The sequence below is a fragment of the Kryptolebias marmoratus genome, linkage group LG20, assembly GCF_001649575.2.
Source record: "Kryptolebias marmoratus isolate JLee-2015 linkage group LG20, ASM164957v2, whole genome shotgun sequence".
Lineage (NCBI taxonomy): Eukaryota > Metazoa > Chordata > Actinopteri > Cyprinodontiformes > Rivulidae > Kryptolebias > Kryptolebias marmoratus.
The window spans coordinates 2,008,546-2,033,624 of record NC_051449.1 but is presented as its reverse complement, the minus strand read 5'-3'; the positions used below and the strand labels follow the sequence as shown (position 1 = coordinate 2,033,624).

The 25,079-nt window shown below is 39.0% G+C and overlaps 2 protein-coding genes across 4 annotated transcripts in view; one reads left to right on the top strand and one right to left on the bottom strand.

Annotated features, from left to right (window-relative positions):
- Nucleotides 1-263: 263 nt before the first annotated feature.
- gtpbp4 (GTP binding protein 4) lies at nucleotides 264-7,428 on the bottom strand. Its single transcript, XM_017429576.3, has 17 exons — nucleotides 7,289-7,428; nucleotides 5,902-6,072; nucleotides 5,711-5,814; nucleotides 5,342-5,478; nucleotides 5,120-5,220; nucleotides 4,875-4,967; nucleotides 4,443-4,634; nucleotides 3,877-3,942; nucleotides 3,695-3,784; nucleotides 3,514-3,624; nucleotides 3,343-3,420; nucleotides 2,965-3,016; nucleotides 2,769-2,869; nucleotides 2,042-2,239; nucleotides 1,799-1,864; nucleotides 863-1,006; nucleotides 264-751 (listed from the first exon to the last, which is right to left on the bottom strand). Exons 1-17 carry the CDS (start codon nucleotides 7,334-7,336, stop codon nucleotides 599-601), a joined length of 1,905 nt encoding a protein of 634 aa, XP_017285065.1. The 5' UTR covers nucleotides 7,337-7,428; the 3' UTR covers nucleotides 264-598.
- Nucleotides 7,429-10,728: 3,300 nt separating this feature from the next.
- Nucleotides 10,729-25,079, top strand: part of larp4b (La ribonucleoprotein 4B) — a 31,544-nt gene continuing 17,193 nt past the window's right edge. For 2 of the 3 annotated variants that reach the window (XM_017429565.2, XM_017429563.2), the window contains exons 1-2: nucleotides 10,729-11,239; nucleotides 17,172-17,305. In XM_017429565.2, coding sequence (XP_017285054.1) covers nucleotides 17,225-17,305 — 81 coding nt within the window. In that variant the 5' untranslated portion in view covers nucleotides 10,729-11,239; nucleotides 17,172-17,224. Of the gene's footprint in view, nucleotides 11,240-17,169; nucleotides 17,306-17,435; nucleotides 17,525-25,079 lie in introns of those variants that run through there. The other variant, XM_017429564.3, reaches the window with a different exon arrangement.

The window sequence follows — 25,079 nt, the reverse complement described above, 5'->3', positions numbered from 1 at the left end:
ATTTTAATACATTATTACTTGTAATAAAAAGCTGAATCAGAAAGTAACTTTCGACAGCTTGTTTAGTATGCCAGCTGATTTGTTTCCATGACATGAAAAAGTATTTACAAAGACAAAATATGCATAAAATTTGGTATGCCTGATGATCAAATTCTAAAGAATAATATGCACAAAGGAAAACAATAATGTTAAAACTGATCAGAGCGAAGTAAATTCAATTATGGGATAAAAACAATCCACACAGAAATATAATTGCCAACCTGATAGGTGTTTTGTTCATGTCTGCTTTTATTTAGCTTCCTTGTTTCTGAGTATTTGATAGGAGAAGGTTTACACAGAAATTATCATCATCACTTTATCCAAAATACGCCCAGACACACAAGCTGTCAGGCACAAAAGGTCATTTTACTGCCAAGAGAAATTCTTTAACACGGGGTAAACCTATCAGCTTAATATTTAACTAAGTCATTTCTGAAAGCAGGGTATAAATCTAATAAAATTAACCAATTTAATAACTGGTTTTTGAGTCCTTGTTTCTGTATGTCTTATGATGGTAATATTGTTTATTTGTTTTTGTTCCAGTCCAGAGAAAGCTATTTTATCTGCGATCATTGGTTCCTGATTTCCTCTTTCCAGTCAGGAGATGTTTGGGTTTGAGGTCAAACACGTGGCGGTCCGACTCTCCTCTCCTGGCTTGGCGGTTCATGTCTTTCTGGGAGTTCTTCATCATCTTCTTTGTCTTCTTCGCCATCTGAAGAACATAAAACGAACACACAGGAGAGGACAGAGTATGAGTTTTAGTTTTATTCAGAAACCTTTTCATACTGGCTGCTGTACACAAAGTAAAGTCATCACCACTCACCTTCGTGTCCCGTAAACCAGACTGGTCTCGAGGCGGCCGGGATGCACTCTGGCTGCGAGTCTTGGACGTCGGAGGAGCCGAAGCTTCTCGCTTTCGTTTCCTGGTGATGCTGCGGGAACGCTGGGCCTGCTGAACGTAGTGGCTCTGAAATGACAGAAAGCAAAAACTATTAAACATGTGTATTTTCAAAGAAAAACAAAATTATACACGCAGCATGTTTAAATCATTGTTTTGCATAAAACGATATTTGAACAAGGCGTTCCAAAGATCTTACTGATCTAAATTTTGCAGATTTAAAGTGCACAATATTTGCTTACAGCAGGTTAAGGTCCACAGTTCTGCTTAAAATTAAATAAGATTTATTGTTTTTATCACCAACTTTTACCATGATGGTTAAAAAAAGAGAAAATGCAGAAGAGAATAAATAAGCAGCGAACAAGATCGAAGAGGTTTGTTGTCATTTACACACTGATAACATGTTAAAAACCATGTAATAAAATTCTTATTTTGCTTCTTCCCTCCTTACAATCAACATAACAACAAAAAAGACTAACGAAGTTAAAGTTAAATAATGAGCTTGACAAGCAAACCAAAAATTCTTGAAAGATGTCTGCAATATTGTACATCCGTAAATAAATTTTTAAAATAGTAAAAGAAAACTCCTGCAGGCGTCAATCTTTCCACATTTAAACAGGGATTTGATATTTTGATTTAAGAATAATTTAAGTTTTGATGCTGAAATCTTTAAAATTCTTTCAGTTTAAATTTTTTTTAAAAGTTGCTGAATCCCAAAACTCATTCTTATTGATCTTCAATGGGTGTAAAATAATCAGCTTTTAAATTATTAGGGATTTTTTTTATATAAAAGTATAAAACGTAATAACTCGTTACGTGTTCTGGAGTAAAAACAAAGAAAGAAAAAAGGTAAGAACTTACATCATCGTTGTCGTTCATGTCCAGCCCGAGGTTACCCATCTCCTTCTCCAGCCGCTTTTTGTCAACCTGAGCAGAAACACACACACACACACACACACACACACACAGACACATTAATAGGATGTTAGATAAACTAGAGGAGGAATAAAATGTGTCCTAAAAAGACAACAAACTCTGTAAAAGGAGATAAATCTGCGTTCTCTAGGTTTAAACTCCTCGCCAACATGGAGTGCCCCCCCTCACCTTGGAGGCAGTTCTGGGCATGCGAGGCCCGTGAATATCCTTCTCTTTCGACTCCAGGACCATGAGCTGCTTCTTCTCTTTGATCTGTTTGGCGAGAGAGCGGATGTCCTTCATGTCTTCGTCCTCGCTCTCCTCATCGGAGTCGTACTCGCCGGCTCGCTCCTTCAGCTCCTCCTCCTTCTCCAGATCCTCCAGTTTCTGCCATGGAAGAGAGGAGCAGGACACATTTAATCCAGCTGCAGTATTAAACCCCCCTGTATGGATTTATCTCATTATAAGCCTTTTTACACACCCTGGAAACACGTGTTTGATTAGAATGATGGAAAAATGACAGCAAAAAAAAATAAGTGTCAAAAGAAAACATAAAAAACTCCTAAAAAGGTCGTTGCTGAGATTTCTCAGTAGTGTCCTGATCTGAAAGAGCTCATTAAAGCAACACTGTTGGCTAAAAAGTTAAAAAGTTGATGGCAGCAATAAGTGAACTAAACACATTTTTGGACCTAAAGTGGAAAATCTGGACATTTTTAACACTTTAAAATTGAGATTATTAAATTTCCCCTGCAGAAGCCCTGAGAAAACTAATGGTTTATAGAAAAAACAAACCATAAAGTTAAAAAAATAAAGATTAATTGGGTAATCGTAATGTCCTTTTTGAAGGAGAAGGCACATTTAGTCAACATTTCAAACTGAAGACACATTTTTTCTAAATTTCAAATAAAAAACTCACCCTCATGATTTCAGGATCGATGTAATCTGCGATGTTGTGACCCTCCCACACCTCGGGAATCTTATCCTGCTTCTCATCCGCATTCATCAGATCCCAGTATTCTTAAACATAAATCAAATAAACATGAAGCTAATAAGCATTCACTCTCTACAGAGGCAGCTTTATTATCAGAATAAATAAAAAAAACACGTCTTACTCTGCAGGTCCAGAATGTAATCATCACCGAGCTCCATCTCCAGGTCCCTCTCCTGCAAGATTGGATATAAAATCTTTTATTAACTAAAACAGCTACTAAAACAACAAATGCTTTTTGTTTCGATGCTACGGAGGCATCACATATCAGATCAAGACAGTTTTAGGAAGTTTTCTCCATTAAACGACCCAGAATGGGAAGAAAAAACATCCTTATTGGGAAATTTAAGCCTTTAAATCATCTGAGTTTAGCTGAGAGAGTAAAGTTTAAAGCTTTAATGGGAAGAAGTGAAGCATGAAGATATAAATATAAAGTACTTCAGATGTTTTACAAGCACCAGGAAGGCATTTTAAAGGTTACTTCTAGTTAACACCTGCGTACCAATTTGCGTTTGGGTGCGTCCACCTCCATGGCTTTCCTACGATTCAGAGCTCCTTCTGGGATGAACGGAGGTCTCTCCTGGAAACCAAAGATCAGGAAACATTAACAGAAACGCTACGGAGCCCAGAGAAGAAACGGCAGCTTGAAGTGAGTTTGAACTTCTGCTTTCACCTTCTCGTCCCTCTTGGCGGGAACGGCCAGGTGCAGCCTGTTGAGAACATCGTGGACCTTTTTGCCTTTTATTTTGGTGTTGACCCGATGAGCAAGAAGCTGGTCGCAGGCCTGAGGAACACCGGAGCGTTAGAAACAACACGCTGCACCGTCAAAGAGCCTAAACATCATCAGAACCCACCTCGGTTTTGACCTGCATGACCCCCTCCTCTGTCAGGGTGCTCGTCTCGATCACTGAGACCCCCTCAGCTGCGAGGTCTGCAAACATTTTCTGACAAAGACGAGCAGAAATCATCTCTCTATCATCTGATAACAGCTGGATTCAGTTCAACCGATCGTCATCATGTCTGTGTCGTGACTCACCTGGTTCTCCTCCGAGAGCTCGCTCAGCTTCTTCACGTCACATTTGTTCGCCACGACGATGAGAGGCTGCAGGAAAAAGGCTTCAGCATCAGTTTCAGAGAACTGCAGGCAGCTACGTTTCTGTCCACTGTTTAAAGTCTCACTCTGTTTAAACCGTCTAACATGGTTTATGTTAGAAGGAAGACGATCAGCACCCATAAATCTGAGGGAGGTTGGGCTACGTGTTGTAATGACTTTCAGCTACTATCAGGCCAAATTTTAGCACATTATCTGTAAAACTGACTGATTTATAACCGTTTTAGTGTTTCCTAAGATTAATTGGCTGTGATGGCCATCTTGCATTGGACTGGCCCCCAAATTAAATCATTTGTAGAGAAAAATCTGATGATTATTCCCTGAAAGTTTGATTAAAATCCATTGAGTGGTTTGTGAGATATTTTGCTATAAAAAGAAAAATATTAGAGAATGTAAAAATCTCCCTGACTTTCTAAAAGCAGGTTCCATAAATTGTCAGCTTTAAGTTTTCCTGACCCCTTCAGGTTTTAGTATTTTTTGTAAGCCGGCACCTTGTTGGCGAACAGCGGGCGGATGTTGTTGAAGAGCTCCAGCTGCTCCTGCAGGGTGTGGCCGCACTGCTCCGACAGGTCCATGACGTACAGGATCGCCGACCGCAGGTGAGCCAGAGCCGTGATGGCCTGCATCTCGATGGTGTTCCTCTCCTCCAGGGGGTGGTCCAGGATCCCGGGGGTGTCCACCACCTACGGGTCCAAACACGCAGCGAGCACGGGTCACCATCAGGGTGTCAGAGGAGCTACTTCCTGCTCAACGTCAACCGCTTTACAAAAATGTAGGAAGAATCACAACAAGAATGCTGCTAAAAACGTTTCACATCCATTTATACAAGCTGTTTTAGGATACTAAAACCTTATTTTGAACGTAAAAACAAACTTTAAATCCTCTTGTCACATTTAGGATCCACTGGAGCAGCAGCGTCTTACCTGCCAGCGGAGGTATCTGTAGTCCATGTGACCCACGAACAGAGACTTTGTGGTGAAGGCATACGGCTGAACGTCAACATCTGCTCTGGTCACCTGACGAGGAAGATTATTTTCACCACGTTAGCTTTGCTTAAAGAAAAAAAACACCCTAAAACCAGGGTTTATTAAAGCAGAAAGGGTATGTTGCTTAGAAATCTGGTCTTATATGTCATAAAACAATATGTCTGAAGCTCATTGTTGTTCACCTTGTTGATGAAACTGGACTTGCCCACGTTGGGGTAACCACACAGAAGCAAAGTCCTCGTGTTTGGGTCGATGCTCGGCAGACGGGACAGATGCTGACGGACTGTTGGACAGAAGAGCGAGGAGACGAGTTCTCACAACACGTTAAAAACTGAACAAAGTCAAAGAGAAACGGGTCTTTATTCTTTACTCTTCGGCCGTTAGGGTTTAGAAGCGCTCGTCACCTTGTTCCAGGTACTCCAGACTCGATTTCTGCCGTTTCAGGATGGTGCACATTCGACCCAAAGCGGCTCTCTTCAGCTGTTTACACCGATACAGAGAATCTCCATATTTCATCAGACGGACGTAGTCTTTGGCAACACTGAAGGGTTAAAAAAATAAATAAAACAGTAAAATCTTTAGAATCTGTTGGTTACATAAAACACGAGGTCTATTTATAGTTTTCTATTACATGAACTTGAAGAGTCGTCAGTAAAATCCATCACTGCAGTGAGATCACAAAACACCCTGAAACTGCTGGAACTTGTGTTTTTATTGATGTTAACTAACCCACAGTATACACATAATTAATCTTCCCAGTGGTTCAAACTTACTTATCGATCAAATTCCTGGCGATGTTTATCTGTCCCAAGGCCAGCTTGTAGTGGTCTTTGTCGTACAACACATTCATCAGATCAGCGTAAAAAGGATGGATGTCCTGGAGACATAAAAACAAAAGAAACATCACAAACCGATGCCAGAAATCGGACTGAAATCTCCAGATTGCTGTAACGCGATGCCTTACGTCGAGCTTTGGGAAGTCCGTGATGATCTGCGTGAGCCGGTCGTGGTAGTTCTGCTGGGTGAACTTCACCTTTCTCATGTAAAAGTGTCGGATACGGTGGATCTGGTAATGCTTGTGCACCACCGTGGGCGTCTTCCTTTGCGTTTTGGATAAAGTAATGTCGATGAATTCCTGCAGAGACGGAGACAACGAACGGGTCGGTCATCTCAACCGTTTGAGCAATTCAGAAAAATCAGTCTTCTATAAGTTCAGACGAGTCGAGATTTGACTGATTTTCTGCCCAGCCTTGAACTGAACTCAGGTGTCATAAAGAAAAAAGTGATTCATTTGATTTTTTTAATATAACATTTAGAAAAAAACCTCCAAGCAATACTGTGATCAATATTAATCAAGTTTCAGACTAAAGTCATCTTATGATGAGAAATGATAGCTGTAGACGTTTTGGTCAAACCTTGAAAATAGCATTACGTGATATTACAAGCTGTCACGCTCAGAGCATGTGTTGTGAATGAATCTCAGCTACTACCACAACAAACATTAGCTGAATATCTGTCAAATTAACTGACTCATAGCCTTCTTTGTTGACTAACTGTGGCGGCCAACTGGGTTATTTCGTGATATTGCAAAATAAATGTCCATCCATTTTTTTGAGTTTCATTAAAATTTGTGTGTCAGTTCATGAGATAGTATCCTCTGCCTTTGCCTTTCTTCCGGGGCAGTAAATCTCACAACTCTAAATGATATTTTATTTTTTCCACACAATTTTAAAATGAGCCATCTTTTAAACAGTCTCTCATCTTTATTTTAGCTCTTTTGTTGTAAAATCCGGACTCTAACCTGATGAGACAACAGAGTGTGGTCTCTAATGTGTCCTCTAAGACACAACATTCAGACATTTAAAAAAACTGAACAAATATTTCTTGTTTTTGGTGATTAAACAGATGAAAACACAGCAAATCTGACAATTTAAGGAAACAAATAGAAGAAAATCTTTCATAAATCAACTATTTAATTAGTAGAATTATAGAAGATTTCACATTAACATTAGGAACACAAAGGATGAGGGTTTAAGGACACTTTAGGAGGAATATAAATCACCATATATTTTGTTTTCATCACATTTTCTGCCTTTAGTATTAAAGTCACAGGAAAGCCGCTTTAGGTTTAACCGATTATAGGCTGTTAAATTTATGGTAAAAAACTGCTTTTGTCTCAGGTTTTCCCACATGTCCAGTAATCAGCTGCTGTCTCCTGTTAAACACGTGTTTTCTGTCCTTTTCCGCAGATTTCTGTCTCCATCTTCGGTCGTTTCTATGGCGACGACAGCGACGTCACGTGGGAGCCGAGTTCATAAAAAAATAAATAAAAAAGGTAAAATAATTCTTACCTTGGCGGTGGGAACCACCATAATCTTTTTAAAGTTATAAAGTGCCATTTTGTCGGGACACGTTCAGGCCCGCAGACGGCACGGAGAAAGGAACCGGAAGTGAGTCGCGAAGAAGAAGAAAACGAGGACAGACAAACTGAGAGGTTTTCTGCTTAGCGCCCCCTGGCGTCCGAGTACGGAACCCCGCCAGGGACATGCAGGGAAAGAATATTACTGCGTTTCCTCTTAAAAACTCCGTTTCTGACAGAAAGTTAGTAATCCCTGAAATAATTTGTCCCACCCTCGTGTTTCTGTCAGGAAAGGAGGATCAAGCTCAAACCTCCTGGAGTTAAAAGCCATAATGTGAAGTTTCTGTGCAGCTAAAACTGATCTGTTTCTGTAACTTGTTTTTCTTTTTACAGATTTCATCAGATGGCGTGATAAAATCTGTTTCCCCCTGTAGTTTATGAAGAAGGAACCTCTTCATACTTGATGGGTCTTTGTGATTAAAGATTAATGTGTTTCTATGGCTTCACTTTTTACAGACGGGGGCAACAGATGATATCAGGTTTTATTTGATCAGATTTTGCCAACTGTTAAAATGTGTCATGAATGGAACTATTAAGATCTACCTAATAGTGACTGTGTACAATAAAATATTAGGGCTTACAATACCACAGGATGTTAATGTGATTATGGATGCAGTTAGAGAGGACATTGAGGTCGTTGGAGTGAGGACAGAGGACACAGAAGACAGAGTTAGAAGGAGGAGGATTTGCTGTGAAGACCCCTGAAAAGGGAACAGCTGAAAGAAAAAAAAGAAGAATGTGATATTGCACATTTGAAGGAACAAAACATTTGCGTGTTTTGGTCAAGCAGTTTGTGTGTTCCTGTAATATACCAAACATTATTTACAAACACTTTATTTATGGGGAGAATCAGCAGATTGACTGAGAATTTCAACTTTTTACTCGTTGAAAGAAAGTCTGAGAAAGAAAGACATTTATTTGGTCACAAGGCACAAGAAGTAAGTTAGGAAACAAAACTATTCAGAGAAAATGCAAAACATTGCATGGAAATGCAAAAACTATTGTGAGGGAACGCAAAAATTACTGTGAGGGAACGCAAACAATGAGCAGGAATGCAAAACTTTAGGGAGAGAAGGTAAAAGGTGAAAGAACACAAAACATGGCAAATTATCGAAAAACTATTTTGAGGGAGCACAGTAATATTTTTTTTCAACTTTCTCTACAAGTGGCTACAAAAAGTTTAATTTTATCCTTTTTTCTTATTTAGTTCCGTACATTTTTATTATTGCTTCCTAAATGATGTTTTCTGAATCTTTAATTTGAATAAAATAGGGGAAAAAAACAACAGCGTGTTTATTTTTTCCCGCGCCAATCGGGAAACAGCCAATCAGAAAACGCTGGTGTTTAGAGGTCACGCCCACTTTCCTTGATCACGAGTGGGGTTCGCGTGCGCCCACTGTCAGTCTGGACCAATCAGGACGGCCCGCTGAGGGAAGGAGGACGGAGGGTGGAGGGTCGAGCCCCCTGACAGCTGCACCAAAGAGGCGACAAAAATGAGGAGGTCTCACTCTGATGGCTGAAAGCTGAACAACAAACAGGTTCAACAAAGCAGAGCTTTTCCTTGAGTTAGCTGACAAAACCTAAAACTTCACTCAGAAAACGATCTGTTTCTGTTAACCCAGAGGGTGGTACCATGAAGCAAGATTTCTTTTTTAGCCAAGTATGTTGAACTGAAAGGAGGACCCAACACCATCAGAACCATGTGTGACCCGTGATGGCGGAATAAGCTGGAATGAGCTCAGCTGCAGTGAAAAATCAGTGAAAATATCGATTTTATTTGAGATTTGTGTAAAAATGAGCCAATAAAGACACTGCCTAATCATTGCAAGGGAATCTACGTTTAAATCAAAGTTTTCTAACAACAAAAAAAATCCTTTTATTTTAACCTTTTCAGTCGTTTGTTTCTGCTGGCTGCTGTAGCAGCTGGAAATCCCTTCGTATAATGTTGGCGTCATCACGAAGCTTGGGGATTCCTCTGAAATTCCTGATGACATTACTCCGGAACGATAAAAATCAAGTTTCCAAAACCTGCACGCTTGTAGATAAAACCCAGCTCACCAAATTTCAATAACATGTATTATTTAAAAAAACTCTGAGATGGAGAATTTCAAAATAAAAATAAAAACTGTATGCATGTCACGTTGATGATTTAACTCATTTTAGTAACAGATTTGACTCTTTAGTACATACATGAACACGTTTGGTTCGATCAGTGATTGTCAGATTATGAAACAGTTTCAGATCTTTCTTTTTTTTCTGATTTACAACTAATAGTTTTTCTGCAACACATGAAGATTAATCCTGTCTTATCCTGGTTCTTGTAACAATGTTTTCCTGTTTGAATATTTTTCTCAATCTGCTTCCTTTATGAATAAAAGCCATGCAGATTTGATGTTTTTGAAACTTTGTTTGTCGAATTGATGTATTTTAGGCAGAAAAGGCACCAAATGATTCATGGAACGTCCCTTTTCATGACATTAGAGCAGAAAGTCTGAGTTAAAGTAGCATCAGAACCATCATATTTTTTATTAGACTTTTAGAAGCCAGGCTTCTTACTTAGATAAATGTTTCTGTTTATAAAAAAGTTATATTACAAAATAAAAAGCTCTTGAAATGAAGAAACTTTGCCCTTGGGAACATATCATTTAAAGAACAGAAAATTCTGCACATTTCTTGTCTGTTGCATTAAAGGGTGAATGCTGACAACATCATTGTTTTTTAAAATTTTCTGATCTAACTCCTTCTGCAGATTTCGTCTTATTTTATCTGGTCACACATCAAAACGTTCGGCTCATTTAGAAGATGGCTGCTAAAGCTTTTTACACCTATCATAACATTTAACTCTATTTACATATCTTTTCCTAATTAAATCATTTATAAAACACTGTTCTCTCTGAAATCTGCTTCAGCAAATTTGCTCTACTTTCATCTTATTTAGTTTTTAGTTAGCTTATAACTTATTTTTAGCTTCTAGCTAATCCATTGTTACTTTAGCTTTTAGCTAGCTCTTTTAGCTTCTTTAACAAATGTTACCAAACTCATTCAGCGCTCAAAATTCACACTGAATTTTTGTAAAAAAATGCTTCTTTGTTGTTGTTTTTAAAACGTTTCTTTTTTTTGAGGAGGAGAGCTTTAATAATGTTTTTTTTAATTGACTGTCTTAAACACTTAGACTATTTTATTTTCCTTATTATAATACCTTTATCAAAGTATCTTATATGAACTAACTACTCGTTTTTTTATGTGTTCAGAAACAAAAACGCATAAGACTGAGTTTTGGAAGTCGGGCGGTAAAATGGGACTTCAATATTTCCTCACGAGTGAGCCATCTTCGCGATCTTAGACGACCTTCGTGCTGCACACGAAAGGGAAAGGAAACGCCGACTTCTCCATTCCAAAATCCCCTCTGCCTCATCTTTAGCAGCAACGAGTGTTTGGATCGATCGGAAGCTTTGAGACGTCCGGTTCTTCGCTTCAGGGCCTTTTGGTCGGTCTTCGACTCCCCGTTCCCGGAGAGCCCGTTGTTGGCCGCGAGAAATTAATCTTCCTTGAGCTCTCAGGCGCCAGATTTATCGAGCCCGAGTGCTCAAAGTTGATAGGCTAGCCACCGAGCTAACTATTAGCTTGCAGCTCGTCTTTTTTTTTGTTTTTTTTTTGGTTTGAGCTTTTGAGGGCGTCGTTTTGCATCACAGCTGGGCCCCGACTACCAGTCGTCATATCCGAATCCTTCTTTTGGTGAAGTTTAACGGGGGGTCTCTGGTAGCTACCGTGCTCGCTGCTAACCCTGCGTACTTAGCCCGGAAGCCGAGTGAAGGCCCGAGTCCGGCAGCACCAACAGCCGCCTTCGTCTGAGTGTTCGTCGCCGTGAAGTGAGAGTTGACAGGTGAGTAGGAAACAGGCTTCAAGTGTCCGCGAAGAGAACGCTGAACGTGTGCTTTGTGTCGTGCTGTTGCAACGGTGCGGTTAGAAAACATATATAGATAACATTAAATAAATATTAGCTCCGTTTTGAAACGGTTGGGGGCGTTGGGGAATCCGCGGAATCACGCCGCAGGTGTTGTGGCCGGACCAAAAAAAAAACAAAACAAACAAAAAATAAAAATACACTCCTGCCGGGAAAAGCTGCCCAGCCGTCACGAGAAGCCCTCCACCCCTATATTTGTTGCCATTTTATTTTAATTTAAGATGAAGTTGAAAGTGACGGAAGAGCGGTTATCTGCCGTTATTTCAGTTTGGCGTGTAGGCCCGACCGGGGAGGCTGATCCGGGATGAATCAAACCACCCCTCCCCGACCCCCAAGACCCGGGTAAAGATCCGTCTCCACCCGGGTGAAACACATCTGTTAGTCCGTTAGAAGTTTGGGGGCGGGGGGGACTAACTTTAGCAAACATCGGGGGTTGTGTTGACGCCGCCTGACGCGCTCCAGGAGCAGCGGGACCCGACAGCCGAGAACCGGTGCGGCCATTAACGGTTTCCCGGCGTCAGTTACCATGGCAACAAGGCCAGGTTCAGAGAAAAACCCGAAGTTAACCCGGCTCAGACTCTTAATGGCTCAAAGTCCTGTGCCGCACCTGTCTCCTGTAGTAAACACACCTGTAAGGTGTTTGTTGTTTATTTTGCGCTAGTTGCAGTTTCCCCTCCCGACCAGCAGGTGGCGCCGCTCAGAAAAATAACACCGCTGCACGACAGGAAGTGCGTTTATACGTAAACCTAGCTAGTTTCAGTTTATTTGCTTTACTTTTAAATGCCAACAAAACGAACTTAATTGTAAACCTTTATTAAACGACAAAAATGTTAATTTTATCCACTCATGGCTGCTTTAATTAGCTTTTAAAGCTGTTCATGTACGCCTCTGAGCATTTTACAAGGTTGAAAAAATGCTCCCTGGTCAGAAATGGTAATGGATGCAAATCTTGGCAGCCTTATTTGTCAGGAAAAGTACCAGATAAATATATATAACAACATTAAATAGATTTAAGTTAGTCACTGTTGATTTACTCAGTTTATTTGTGAGCACAGATACCTTGAAGTGTCACACAACAGAAGAGTGTTTTTGTTTTTATTTGTCACCAGTCATGGCCTTCACCCTGTCATCTGCAGATTTGGCTGAATGTGTCAGCATTAACGTAAATTCAAACACATTTATCTGTTTATTTAGTTCTCCTCTCAAACATCCGAGGCTTAGTTCAAGCTTGCAAAATAGTCTGATTTTATTTTGAAAGTTGTTTCATTTCAGGTCAGTTAAAATTAAGTTAAACAATATAAACACCATCTGTTTTCTCACACATCTTCAGAGTTTTTACTGTTAGCTCAAGAAGAATTCAAGTTTCGATGAAACACGTGAAGTTAACTTTTGTCTTATTTTAGTTTACGCTCCTTTTCATCACTTCTCCAGAAGACAGAGTTACGAAGGGTTATGGTTAAATCAGCTTTGGAGTGGTTTCCATCCAGAATTTCAGGTTAAATTTTCTGTAAAATGTGCCGTCTCTTTACTGAATCGTCTCTTGATGATTTCCCAAACAGAAAAAATAAATGTTTTTATGTCGTCTGGCAGAATAACTGATTGATGACATCTCATATCTGACAATCCAACCAGTTTAAATTCTTCTGATTCGTATTAATAAATTCCAGATTATCTATTAAGTAAAACCACATTTTAAAATTTACCCTTCTTATTAATAAGCAGTCAGTAACATGTTTTCAACATTTATTCAAAAAAGTTTATTCTGTATTTTAATCTCAACTAAACATCACTTCTTTTAATCAAACCTTTTTTTTTAATTAACTTAGATGATTTTCAGTAGAACAAAGACTATAAACATTCTTAAAAAGGAATTATTCTGCTCACAAACCTGTGTTTCCTACTTTGTGCCACCCAAGAAACTTGCAGTTTGGCTACATTAGAAGAAAAAAATCAAACTTGTGGACAGTTTTCTGTGATGCCGTCAGATTAATAAATAATTTTGACATACAGCGAGGTGGAGGCCTGAACGCTTCCTGAGAATTCTGTTAAACGTCTGAATCTGGATTTAAAAAAGGATCTGAAAACTCAGCACATCAGAGAATATTTTATTCATTTTTTATTTTGTCAATTTATTTACCATCACTTATAGTTTTGTGTTGTCCAATGATTACTGTAGAAACTAAAACATATTTTGTATATTTTTTAATTTTTTATTTGTCGTAAAAATGCTCAAATTTGATACAGCCCATCCCACCCAGCTTCAATAATTTGATTATCATGTGTTGGAAATACATATTTTGATCTTAATAATAGCGTGTTTTGACCTCCCTGAGCCTCCCTCCTCTTCATCAGCCTGATTTGGTTGATGAAGCAGCAACACTTCACCTCCACAGCAGCTGAATGCCTCAGATGAAGCTTGTGTGAAAAATAAAACAAACTTGTGCTCTTGAGCCATCAACGTTTTTGTCTTAATATTTTTTTTCTGAGAGATTTGATGGAACGGATCTGTTTTTGTTCAGGAAACATTCAGGGTTTCAGATTTAACGATTCTTCTGTTTGTGCCGTTCCTCCGTCAGCGGCAATCCACCAGCTAAAAATAAACTCTCTGGATCCCTGTTCCATTTTTTTATTTTTTATTTTGGAGTATCACTGAGTCATAAATCACATTCTATGAATACGCTGAAGGAAAACAAATGTGTGGAAAAAGGCAGCAGGGGGAGGATGTTTTGGTTCAGGCCTCGTCTAGACATGAAGGTTGACTCACCGCTCTTCGTGTGTTTTGACCAGGGTCAGGGTTTCTGTGCTTCTACAGCAGACCATGTTTATAATGTTTTCGTTTAAATTGTATTGTGTTGTAAAAAGTCTTAACTCAGTCTGAAATCCCTTTAGTTTTTGGGATGTCATGATTTTAGGTTTAGATTAAAGTAATTAATGTTAAAATTGTAGCTTTTAGAACTGCTGAAGATTTAATTTTAGTTCAGTAGCTTTATTACAGTTCATCAGATTCTCCACATTTCTGGTTAGGGGTAGGGTTCTGTGCTGGAGCATCAGAATCAGGTGAAGTAGCTGATGGTTGTACCACACCTGAACCCTGAGGGCTGCTGTTATTTCTGTCCTTCACATGCTGTACATTTATGTTTCCTGGCATTCCAGTTATGGTTGTTTGCTTATTTCACTTTACAGATTCTTGTGATTCACGTTTGAACAAGAGTCACGCAGTCCTGCTGCTAGATAAAATGATTTCTGTCATAAATTTGACTACACCTTTATTTTGAAGTTTCTAACATAAGGCATACCTTTTGTAAACATGACTTTTTTCCCATTCCTATCTTTAGCCATTTTTGGTTTTACCACTCTTATAACTTCTTGTTGGTATATAAAATATTATTTTTAACACCACGTAATAAAAACAAATAAGTAAAACTGTTCCCAGTCTTAAGAGACATAATCAAATATTTAAAAATGGTTGTCAGTTTTCATTACATCATTAAAATCAAGCTCTTTCCACACATAATGCAGTGAAATGAAAACTGATGTTGGTTAAACAAAACGTCCAGGCAGAAGCGTTACGTCAGCTTTGTTTAGGTAATTCAGTTATTTGAATTAAGTCTTGTGCATCCACTAAAATAAAAACACACTGGAATGGCCAACCACAGCGCAGTCTGTGCTGACAAGAAGAGGCCATCTTGGTAGGTGCTGTCTGGCCTCCTTAGTTACTGACCGTAAATATGTGAAGGAGAAAACTAAACTCAATATATTGTCATTAATTGGTCTAAAAATTGGAACCTAAACTTCAAAAGCTGTGGTATTACATTTATCTTCTTCTTTTTTTAAAAATATGAGTCTAATTCCTTGTTTTGTCAGACCAGCGATGGGTGCTTTTTCTAGACTGATTGCTTTAATTACTGTAAAACTGAGGGGTGGCATATACCAGCTAACTGAAAATATACCAATATTAGTTTCATGTTGTATTTTCCTAAATATTAGCCATTAGGCTACTAACCTGTTTTACCCATTTTATGAATAAAACAGTGAAAAAGTGTGTGAGAGACAAAAGCTTAGTTATTGTTGTAAAGCACTTTGTATTGCCTTATTGCTGAAAAGGGCTGTATAAATAAATTTGACTTGACTTATTTAAGTCTAAAAGCTAAAGTTCATCATGTTATATAAAGACTAAATATTATACTTGTTCACGTTGCACCCCGCCCCCTCACACAATGACCGCTGGAGGTGGGTACCAGCTCACCTGGAAGGGAAAAGGCAGGTAAAAAAAAAACAGACTATGAGGAAAAAGACTACGTTATATAATCTTGTTATCAGTCTAACTGCAATTAACTAACCAGCAAAACTCTGAGGCTCAGTAGACATGTAAAGTACTTTATAGCTTAAAGAGCAGTTACGCTCTGGTCTGGCTAGAATAATTACAGCACTTGTAATTTTATCGTGGTAGCGGTAGACTGGGAGGCTCATTATAGAATACTCTTGTTCCCCGTTTTCACAATATGTATATTTTATTTAGTAAAGTAAGTTTGTTTATTTGTGGTTTTGGACTGATGAGACGCTACACACAAGGCAAACAATACACAGTGATACATTTAGCACCTAGCAAGATGGCAGCTATGAATCAGTGCGGCATGATTTTCCAACTCTTTGAATACAACATGGCTGCTGCTGGATTGAATCAACTGGGAACCAAGTTATTCCAATTTAAATCAGAAAATAAATATTAATATTGGTTTAAAACTTGTTCACTGTCAGTGAAAAATAAATTTAAGAGTTGTTATGAACGTATACAAACAGATCTCTGAATTTATAATGAACAGAAGTGACAGAAACTTAGAAATGCCTAAAAAAAGAGAAAATGGATTTGGCTGTGCAAGGATGAGTTGTTTATTCAGTACCAGTCAAAGCTTGGACATGTAATTTATTTCTCTATTGTTGTGTCCTGAACACAGTAACAATATCCACATTTCAGGTGGTAAAAAGTTTGAATTGTTCTGCTCAGGAAAGTTTCATCACTCAGCAGCTGTTTTGGTGACTGAGTGGAACTGAAGGAAACTTGTGTTTTGCCTAAATCGTCTCCATAGAATGACACAGTGACACACTGGCTGTGTATCATCATTCTGTGGCTCAAAGGTCACCAGCTTTACAGCCATGCCATTCTTATTCTGCTTTGTATGCAAACACAAGCAGGGTCCGTGTCACAGACAGGCACCGATTGTTGGCGTAGATTATCACCGCTGTAGAAACGACTTCAGCACGACAGAAAAAAAGGTGTTTGAACTCTGATGGAAGTGATCAACAAACGGGGCTGCTGCTGCTGCCATCAGATGGGTTTCTAAGTGAGGGCTGTAAAATAAAGTGTCACAACAAAATAAATTACATTAACCAAGAAGAGGAGATTGATGGTCAGTTGTGCTGAAGCTGCTGATGAACTCTAATTTAAGTTAATTAAATTTTAATACCAACTTAAAAAATACACATTAAAGCCATTTATCTTAATGGAAATAAAAACAACAAAAAAAATTGAAAATGTGAAATATCAAGTCCCTTTTCAATCACTGCAACTATTGGCTTCACATTATGTTAAAGTGTTTCATTCATACAGTAAGCATTTTTAATTAATTTTCCTTGCATAGCTTTCCCTTTTCAACTGACTTTAAAATAAAGTCAGTTTGTATGAAAAATGATCATTTTTGTGCTAACATATAGTTTTGTACTTTGTGAGCTCCTAAAGTAACTTTTGGCTACTGGCCTTCGGTCTTGTTCTTCCTATATGTGTAATAATTGATATATTTGATAAACATCCTTTCTTAAATCCAACTTGTTTGTCTCCATCTTCCCTCCGAAGCTTCCTTGGTGACACAAAGACTTCTCCCTGAGGAGCCAAGAAGCAGACGGCTCATGACTTCTGACCAGGACACAAAAATTGTAGCTGAACCACAGGTGCAGCAAGTTCAAGAGGCAAAAGAAAACTCTCATTTGGTGAGTTCACCGTTTTTCTCTACCTGCATTAAAACTGGACAGAAACACGAGTACTGAACAGCTGGTTTCCTGCAGTGCATCAGATGAAGTTTGAATGGGTTTAAAAAGGAATCTTGTCATTTATGCGTAGTTCCCACAAGTCTCGACCAGAAGAGGTATTTTCGCCATGTTGGTGGGCAAGCGCTAAACAGCGATGGCTTCGAAGCAAACTAAATCCAGGTATATACTTACTGTTGACCAGTGGGTGAGGGAAAGATATATTCAGAAGATCGCAACTGTCGGATTGACCCGTAAGAGGTGAAAAAAGAAGAAATGTCAGACGAGCCTGACAGTTTGCCACCCATCTGGTACTATGACATTGTGAATTATTTAGTGCCTAAACCATGGAGGAGCTACATGGCCTGAAAGAAAAGGACTCATACAGTCAGTGTTTTTAAGGGTTTGTAAAGGATGTCTGAACTCTCCATGTTAATAACAAAGTTCTGGTGACTGACAGGGTATGTAAGAACAACATCATCCCCGTACACGTAGGCAGACCTGGTCCACAGTGTGTTTATGGATTAGAATCAGACCTAAAATGGCTCCAGCGCCTTATTTATCACTATCATTCAACTATAACAGTTTTTATTGTTGTGCTATTTGTTATATAACTGACAAAATCCTTTAAGTTTTACTTTAATTCTTTAACTGTCACGTTAGCTTTGGGGTTTAGCACGTAGCATAGCTGAGTTACCTACAGTTATACTCTATCATTACTTTTGATTTGTTTAAACGTTACTTTTACGGGAATAAAAGTGCTCCGAGCAGATCCTAGACGTCTTCGAAGGCTGTGGTTGATTTTCGACACTCAACTCCTCCGTTTGTGGTCCTTCATGTTTCCTGAATTTCAGGATGTAGTGAAAACTAGGCTTTACCAAACCGTCTGTGATGTTAGAACGTCCAAAAACCCAACATGAAGCAACCGTCGTGACTACAGTCAGCAACTGAAAACAATCTATACAACAATTTAAACTTTGTTTCTTTAATTAAAGGCAGAATATCTGCTCAGTTTATTTGTTGTTCTGCTTTTTCACTTCTTGAATGTATTCAGATGTCCAAGTTTGGTACAAATTCTGTCGATGAAACTTTGCTGCTTGGGATTGAAGTTATTTATTTCATTTTACAACTTCCGTGTGAATGTAAAACTAGAGACACATCTGTAGGTTTCAGTTCCTTCATCAGCAGAATGGCTGTACTGAGGTGTAAATAAAAATAACAGAATGCTTCTTCGGCTATTATTTAGTTTTATAATTGTACCAACCTGCGTTTGATTTGACCTGATTTCTCACACTAATTGTGTCTAAAATAAAAATTGTCAGTGAAGAATTGAGAAGCAGCTGTGGTAACTGAGTAATCACAACCTGTTTTTATTTCTCTTATTTCATGAATCTGTGGCCCTGCTTTCAATCACAGGCGGGGCGTTTTGTTTTTTGTTAAAGAGTTTTAGGAGTGAGGATTCAGGCTGTGTTCAGACCACAACTTTAACTGTGTTTGAACAGAAAAATAACTTATTTAAAGTTTTAAACATGAAAGATTTACTTTTTCTTTAATTTTATGATCATAAATTGAGTATTTGAGCCGTTCTGGGGTGTTAAACCAAACAAACAATGTTTGCAGTTCTGCAGTGTTTTTTAGAATGACAAGAATTATATTTTCACTCTAAATTCAATATGAATAGCACATTTTATTTTGTTAGATGTAGAATTACTTTCCTACAGCTAAAATTAAACCTTGTTTTTATCTTTATTTGTGTTTCTGCTTTGTAATATGAGGCTAACAGTGAAAGATAAATGCTACCTGTCTCTCAAAAGCTAAAAAAGGTTTTACATTTTGTTTTAGCTGAGGTTGAGAGATAAATCTTTTTAAATCTGCAGGTTGAGAAACTTTGTACTCGAACGAGATTAATGGCACCTACTACACCTAACACTTGACCATGAAATAACCATAATGGACATGATTGTGAAGCACATGGCGTGGTGGCAGGATTTTCTCTTTAAATATTAAAATACAACTCAGAACCACAAATGTAATATGTTGTGACACACATAGTTGTGTTGAAGTGGTAGCACCATACAATTTCTAGGCATTGCTTTACTCAAATTAATGTACATTTGTTAGATTTTTGTTCTGTTCTTGCATCTGAATATAAAGATAATCTATTAAAATGTTCAAGATGTGAAATGACCTAAGCCCTAATCCATCTGATTTTCTGTTGGGTGTGTCTGAAATGATTAAAGATGTCGACCAGACGTTTGCCTTTGCGTAAATCTGAGTCAGTCTTTTTCATAACAGCGATTAGAAACCTCTGTCCGTTCTTTTGGAAACTGTTCCTAGAAAAGGTGAACCTGTTTCCTCACCCTGACCAGACATGTTCACTTTGTCCCCAGAAGTTGGGTGAATTGGTATCATGGTTCCAGATAGGAAACTTTTTTACTGTTTAAAATAATTCGTACAAAATGACACTAATACCATCTTTCGTGTGACTGTTTCATGTTTAGAGCTGCTTAGCTTCACGTGTAAAACAGACACAAACATGGAATTCTGTCCATATATTCATCACTCATGAGCTTACAGTAATATGAAATAAAAACAAGATTAAATGCATTAAAATTATTTAAACAAATTGTCAAAGTAATCAAAATGACTGTCTATACTGTATATTATTATATTATATTCATAACTGTTTAAATGTCTGCTCATCCCTCATTTCTGTAGTTTTCTTTGTCGTAGCCAGACTGACTTTAATGTTTTTTAAAGTGGTTTTAAAACATTTTATTTTATAAAGTTTGTAGGCCTTTTAAATTTATTCTCCTGAGACTTTTGCTGTTTCCCCCGCCCTCATTTTCGGTCCAGTACCTGACCATTTTCATAGGAATGTTTTATGTTAGTTTTTTTTAAGCCCATGAATTATTCAGGCATAAAAAGTCTAAAGAGAAGCTTTGAAAGCCCTTCAGAAATCCTGGGAACATCTTTTTTTATCAAGACCATTTAAATGATTACAAGAAAGTGTGGCTTGTTGAAGGGCTAGTTTTAAACACAAGCTGTACATCCAAAATATAACTTTTAATAACTGTTTTAGGTATTTATAAGCACACAGAAGTAATACTGTTGCTTTTTTAAAATCAGAATGTACCGAGGGAACCTTGATTGCTGTGTTGCACATGTAGCACCACCACAATTTAAGATTATGTAATTTCTGTGTACTCGAAGCTGTTGGTGAAAGAAAAACTCATCCAAGGAGAAAGTATGGCATGTAGAGATAAGAAATGCAGTGACTGTGCCAAACGTCTGTGAACTCAGAGAGTGGAACAGAAGCTGAAGCATCCTGAGGTTTAAAGCATACTGCACTGGGTGAGGAAGCGTTCATGCTAAGATGATTATGACTGTGTTTTACTTTTAGACCTCCCTGTGTGGGTAATTCTTCCTCCTTCTGTCCCAAAAGTCTCGAGTCAGTTGAACAGCCTGTGTGGCTCGTTGTGTTTCTGCTGAGCTGCAGGGCCCTGCAGGATTGATTGATGGCAACACATGGTAGACTTTTGGAAAGACCGCCGGGGCTAAATGTGGTCTCTAGGGTGGGATATCACACCAACATGCAGCCAAAATCTGGTGAATTATGCCCGTGGCACGTGAACACAGAGGCTGCTTGTGTATCTGTGAAAAAGCATGGCTGCTCAGGTTGAGGGCGAGTTGCGGTAGTTTGGATTTCTCCTGCAGAGGAGCTGAGTAAAGTCTGCGGCAGACTTTTAGCATCGTGTCCAGATGGCATCACACCGTCCCCTGCAGCCTTTTTACTCCAGAAGTTAAATTTGAGGAGAAAAGTGTTTTGGTCTCGTACATTTAGATTATTCTTTCTCAGATATAACAGTGATTATTGTGTGTTTTAAGGAAAAAGTTTGGAGGTTTTTCTAAATCAATTTTTTTTTAACTAGATATATGAATTTCTTGACGGGGGAGAAACATGGATTCTGTAGCTCGTAGTACAGATAAAACAAAAGATTTGAACTGAGAACAACGTTACATCCTCAGCATCCACTTGTGTGTTTTAATAAGCCACTTTAAATCGGAAAGAATGTGGAGCTAAGGAAATGTAAATGGAAGGCCTTACCTTTGTTTACCTGAGCGAAGGAACAGAACCTGATGGTTTTTTCCACCATCTCACACACATGCTCAAGATTGGAAAAAAGATAGGCGTCGGAAATGGAAGACAAAAACGAACCCTCGATAAAGTCCAGTGGGCTAATGCTTCAGGCTGTAGGTCTCATTACAAGCTGCTGCTGCTGGGAAAGGCGGGTAGTGAACCAAAACACCGCCTTCTTCCACACCGAAATCAGGACATCAAGATCCAGAGTAAAAAATTAGGAAAATCTTTGTTTCCCCAGGTTTTCAGTAAGAAATGAAATGTAAAAGCACAGAAGTTGTAGCTCCTGCTTTGCATGTTTTTGCAGATGTACATTTATGCCAGCGGACTTTCATACAGTGTCATAATGTTACCCAACTTTAAATGAAATCCAAAAAAGGTGCAGTGAAACCATTTCTATTGTCAGAAAAGACATTAAAGAGGAACCTGCAGCTTTAACAGTATTTCTGTGGGACTGCAGAACAACAACACTGATAATTAATTACAAGACAAATAATTTGGCAGTGTTAAAACATTTAATTAGGCCAAGTCTGACAGAACTTGGAGCCAGATGTAAACATCTGAATATTAAAGCAAAACATTTTATATACCCTCTTAGGTTTTATTGTCAACATTTGCACTTTCTGTGAATAAAAACTGCTCTCATGTTCAATCTGCACAACACCAGTTTGGAGTATTGAAAATCTGCTCACGCAGGCCATGTGGTTCAACCAAACCCTTGTTTTTCACCTCATTTCTTATTCACACTGTTGCCCACACACAGACTGAGCGATGCACCATATGCCCTGCACATATGTGTCAGAAACGCACCAGAAATTGACAGTGACCTATTATAGCTGCCATTGTCCAAACCAGAACGGGTTTGAAGTTGAAAACTAACTCCTGTTTTGCTGACTGACTGGTTGTGTTTTTTTTATCGGTGGAGAATGTGGCGGTACCTCAGACGGTGTTGGATGCTGTTAAATATGATCACAGTTGTCTTGTAAGGTGTGTCTTGCAGTCCTGCTGCCTGCTGCTGTGGTTACCGGGTTAATTATTGTTTCCTTTGGCTGAAAAACTGAGAAGAACATGTCAAATCCAGTGAAGAGGTAGTTTACCAGAAGAACTTTATCCCAATGTGAAATGAGCTCCTCTGGGCATCCTCAGTTTGCACCTTTATTCGGTCTCAAAATCTGAAATTAAAATTTGGTAAAATGGGCAGAGAATCTAAATCTTGACTTGCAGATGTTAAGGAACAGTGTTTGGAGAGGAGATATTTGATAAATAGAGAGATATTTTTTAAGACTGTTGTGCTCTTTTACAAGAGCTTCTAGAAAAAACAAATGCTTAAAGTAATTATTTTGCTCTGAAATTAAAAAACCAAACAAACAAAGAACAACTCTTCAGGTTAAAGTCTCATCTGTAGTCATCTTGAGGCTAATCTTTACCTTCACACTCTTTTTCTTCCAAACTGTTGTAGTAATGCTCAGATTGATCCAAACCAGAGCAGCGGACAAATCCAAGCGTTTATTCCACATAGACCTTAACGGCTTTCTTTGAGAGCTCCATATGGTGGGGCGACATCAAGTGTCGGATGGATTAACACAGATGTGTTTAGGTGTTTATGTATTTCTATGCAGGGGTAGACTGGGAAATACCAGCTCTCTGTACAGCTAGGGAAGCAGGCTATTTGTGGCCAAAGTGACTGATTTTGGATTACTTTGGTTTGAAGTTTCTAAGAAGATGACACATGGGGCTGATATTAGGAACTACTGGCAGCTCTGTCATGTTGACAACAAATGTAGTCAGCTTCTAAAATGATGCCCATTCTGTCACAGCACACAATATTTTTTATAAATGTTAGAACTTGCAGGAGCAGTGTTGGTTTTATTTTGTGCATAAAACTGTTTCCTATTTGATTGTTACATCTGTCTATTAATTCTGCTGTAAGCCATCAAAAATCACATAAAATACATGGAGTTTGATATATCTTTTATGCTTAAATTGCAAAAACTGTTAAATTACAGTGGGGAAAACCCTTTTCGTCAGTGTTCAGCACTCGTCTGGCTCACTGTTTTCCACTAACTGTGCAGGAAGACGAGCTTCAGGTCTACAGACAGACAGATGAGTCCAGATTCAGCTGGTTTGTGTTTGTTCCCCTATTTGACTCTTGTGTCGTTGCTCTTCTTACTTTATGCCTGTATTGGCAGGCTCACCTCCATCAGGAAGTCAGAGCAGTAAACCCAGAGCAACGTTAGCTGTCCTCAGATGACTCTGGCAGTACCTCCCTTGTGTCCGGAGCGCTCCATGAGTCAGTCGGTTCCTCCACAAAATACACTCTCAATCAGGGCAGCAGGTAACCTTTTCGTCCTCCGTGGAATTGGAAACATTAAAATTTGTTTTAAAGGTCAACCGAAGCCCCGTACATACACATCCGGTGATGTCAGCAGCAGTTTCTATGGCAGCCAGCTCGGACAGGAGTTCTGCATTGGAGCAAGGCTGAATTATTAGCACCGGCTGCTGTGTGTGTGTGTGTGTGTGTGTGTGTCTGGGCAGACACAACCTGAGAGATCTGTTAGTGCGACGTCTCATTTTGTATCTAGTCAGACTGTTCCTTGAATCTCAACTTGCTGCCTCCTTAATAACAAACATGTTTCTGAGCATCTTTATTTTACTCTCAGTGCCGTGGCTCGTTAGCAGAGAAATCAGCTGTAAACAAAAGCTCTAAAGGACCGGCTTAACTTGAATAGATTAATTAAGGTGAGCATCTCAACTTAACACAAATGTACAGCTTTAACGTTTTCCTGGAAAAATGACTCAGTGCAACAGTGACAAAACAAAAGCAGACACGGATGCTGAGCAGGAGCGAGGCAGCCACTCAGCTTGTGCAACGTCAGCCTCGCTCACCAGGGCAGCGGAGCCTCAGTGCTGTCATCAGATTTGTTGAATCAACGCAGCAGCAGCAGCTCGGATCAGACGGAGCGTGGTGGAGCCTGTGATCTGACAAGAATGACTCTGAGAGGCGTAGTTATGCAGGACCCTGGCTCAGACCTTCAGGCATTCGATGATGATCAGGAGTCTTCGCCTGCCTGCCCGTGGAGATATTCTGTTTTTGTGTTTTAGTCATGGATTGGATGCAGTGGAGCTTTGTACCACCAGCGGCAGGGAATGCCTGGCCCTCTGTGCCACAGGAGTTTAATGAAACGCTGGCTCTCACCACGGCTCTGGGTTATAGCCTGATAACCTGTGAGACATGCATGCTGAATTACTGTTTTGATTCTGTGAGTATTCAGAGGCCTGTATGAGCCTGGTCTCCATCATCAACCAATCCTGTCAGATGATGTTGCTTTCAGGAGCTGAAATTCTGCTAAACCTCATAAGACATGTTATTGTATTTGTTTTAAATAATCACTTATAAGCATAGTGTTTTGGTTTTGTTGGCTTGTGAGACTGATTAACAGTTTCTGCTGTCGAGTCCTGAGCTGCAGCTCGGTCCTCAGTTTGGTTTTCCTCTCAGTTTTCGAGGATTTGCTTTCTCTGGAATTCTCTCTCTCACACCAAACTTTCACAGAAGATTGCTCCTGCAAATGCATAATTTGTCACATTATGCTGCTGCCT

Bases quoted from the DNA above. Each gene is read 5' to 3' on its own strand.
- gtpbp4 (XM_017429576.3), bottom strand. From the start codon at position 7,336: ATGGCACTTTATAACTTTAAAAAGATTATGGTGGTTCCCACCGCCAAG. The intron at 3,625-3,694 runs GTGGGTTCTGAT...GGTGTTCCTCAG, and splicing joins TCATGCAGGTCAAAACCGAG to GCCTGCGACCAGCTTCTTGC. The intron at 2,240-2,768 runs GTGAGTTTTTTA...CTTCCATGGCAG, and splicing joins TCGATCCTGAAATCATGAGG to AAACTGGAGGATCTGGAGAA.